A 1,794-nucleotide genomic window follows, 5' to 3' on the forward strand; every position below is an offset into this window, starting at 1 on the left:
AGCATAATAAAAAATTTTAATTTATATTAAATATATAACTACAGCAAAGTTAAATAATCCTGATCCAATTTTAAACATATTTTTTTATTGTATCAACTATTTCCCTTAATTTAATTAATACGCACTTAATATTATACATAAAATAATTCGCTATAATCAAAATAGTCCATTTGAATATGAAATTTCTTGTGTTATTTATATATTATTATTACATTTAATAAAGTGTTTTAGATAAAACCAAATTAAACTATTATGTAAATTTCTGAAAATTATCGAACAATAAATGTATTCCTAATTTTTTTCATGTCAATAGTAATTGATATGTTTACTTATTTTATAATTTTATCCATTTTGTATGATATCAAATCTAAACATGTATACACAATCGGAAGAATTGCTCCTTTATAATATATTCAAAGTAATTAAAGAATAATACTGAATGAATTTTCTACTTTTCATGAAATATTTTTTTCCTATATGCACATTAAATCATTTATATGTATTACCTTTTATTTTTATTTCTTAGAGGTTTAGTTCTAAAGAATTATCTTCTGAAAGATTTTATGAATGGTTGCATAAAAATGTTATGTATATATGACAATATTATGATGATTGTAACTTCCTGAGCGACCACTATAAGGCCAACAATAAAATTAAAAAACTTTGTGCAAGACTTGTAAAATATATTAAATATACACCTAAAATATCAAATAAAGAACACTTGAAAGACCATCATTGCAATCTTTTGAATTAATGGATATATGAACAATTAGTTAGTTAACATAAAACTAATTATTGAGAGCCTATTCACATTTTTGATAATTTTCTTCGAATATTCAGAGTTCTAGAACCTCATGTCAATAATAGTAGATGTAAACTTGATAATAGTATTGTAATAATTCCAGAGATACAAGAGAGAAAAGAACTCTATGAATACTGCATTAATTATACATAAAATATTAGAAAACTCTAAACATAGAAAAGATAAATGCAATAAATATTATACATACGTCGAAATGAAAATTCCTTTATATAAAAAATTTCAGGTATCCTGCTCTTCCAGTGTAAAATAAAATTGCCCAGATTTTTATGAAATTGTAAACATTACTATCGAAAACTTCTTTTAGATAGGTTCAAATTTAATGATATAATTGTAAAAGAAACAACCACTAGAGTTCCTCCTGATACCGATTTATCAGTTATTAAAAGCATTTCTTTTTCTAGTATTAACTCACTGTCAAAATTTGGTAATGTATTTATGGGTGTTGTATTGACGTCCATGACATCTGGTTTCTTATGTAAAGTAAATACAAATTTAAATAAGATAATTCGATAGCACAAACAAGACTAATGGGCTACATGGATTATTTATACAGAAATAATAAATTAATACGTTACATAAATTTCCTATTTTTCTTTTATATATATGTTTACACCACTAGGAACACGAATACGCAGCGGTTTGATATGGAAAAAAAATGATATAAGTAATGTAAACACAAATGACAATGAATTATTTCTCCAAGAATCATATAATCCTTATTCAGGGGAAGAAGAGCATTATATAGGATACCATCCTTCGTAATATATTTTAATAGTAAAGAGTTATTAATATCAAATAAATAAAAATAAATATCATGAAAAATTAATTTTTGCTATGTAAAAACAATTATATGTTAACTAGATAACATAATAACACAAATAAAACTATCATATATATTCATAAGAATAAAGCAAAAATATTTATACAATATATATATTGATAAAATGAACAAATAATAATTGTTAAGATAA

General features: G+C 22.8%; 1 protein-coding gene across 1 annotated transcript; it reads left to right on the top strand.

The window, feature by feature from the left end:
- Positions 1–497: 497 nt before the first annotated feature.
- On the top strand, positions 498–1,336 carry PCYB_005010 (CYIR protein; the record flags this gene model as incomplete). The annotated part of the gene is made up of 4 exons (XM_004227922.1): positions 498–614; positions 641–754; positions 930–1,062; positions 1,128–1,336. The coding sequence occupies 2 exons, from the start codon at positions 498–500 to the stop codon at positions 752–754; spliced, it is 231 nt and encodes a 76-aa protein (XP_004227970.1). The 3' UTR covers positions 930–1,062; positions 1,128–1,336.
- Between the last annotated feature and the right edge of the window lie 458 nt (positions 1,337–1,794).

This window comes from Plasmodium cynomolgi (assembly GCF_000321355.1).
Source record: "Plasmodium cynomolgi strain B DNA, scaffold: 0640, whole genome shotgun sequence".
NCBI lineage: Eukaryota > Apicomplexa > Aconoidasida > Haemosporida > Plasmodiidae > Plasmodium > Plasmodium cynomolgi.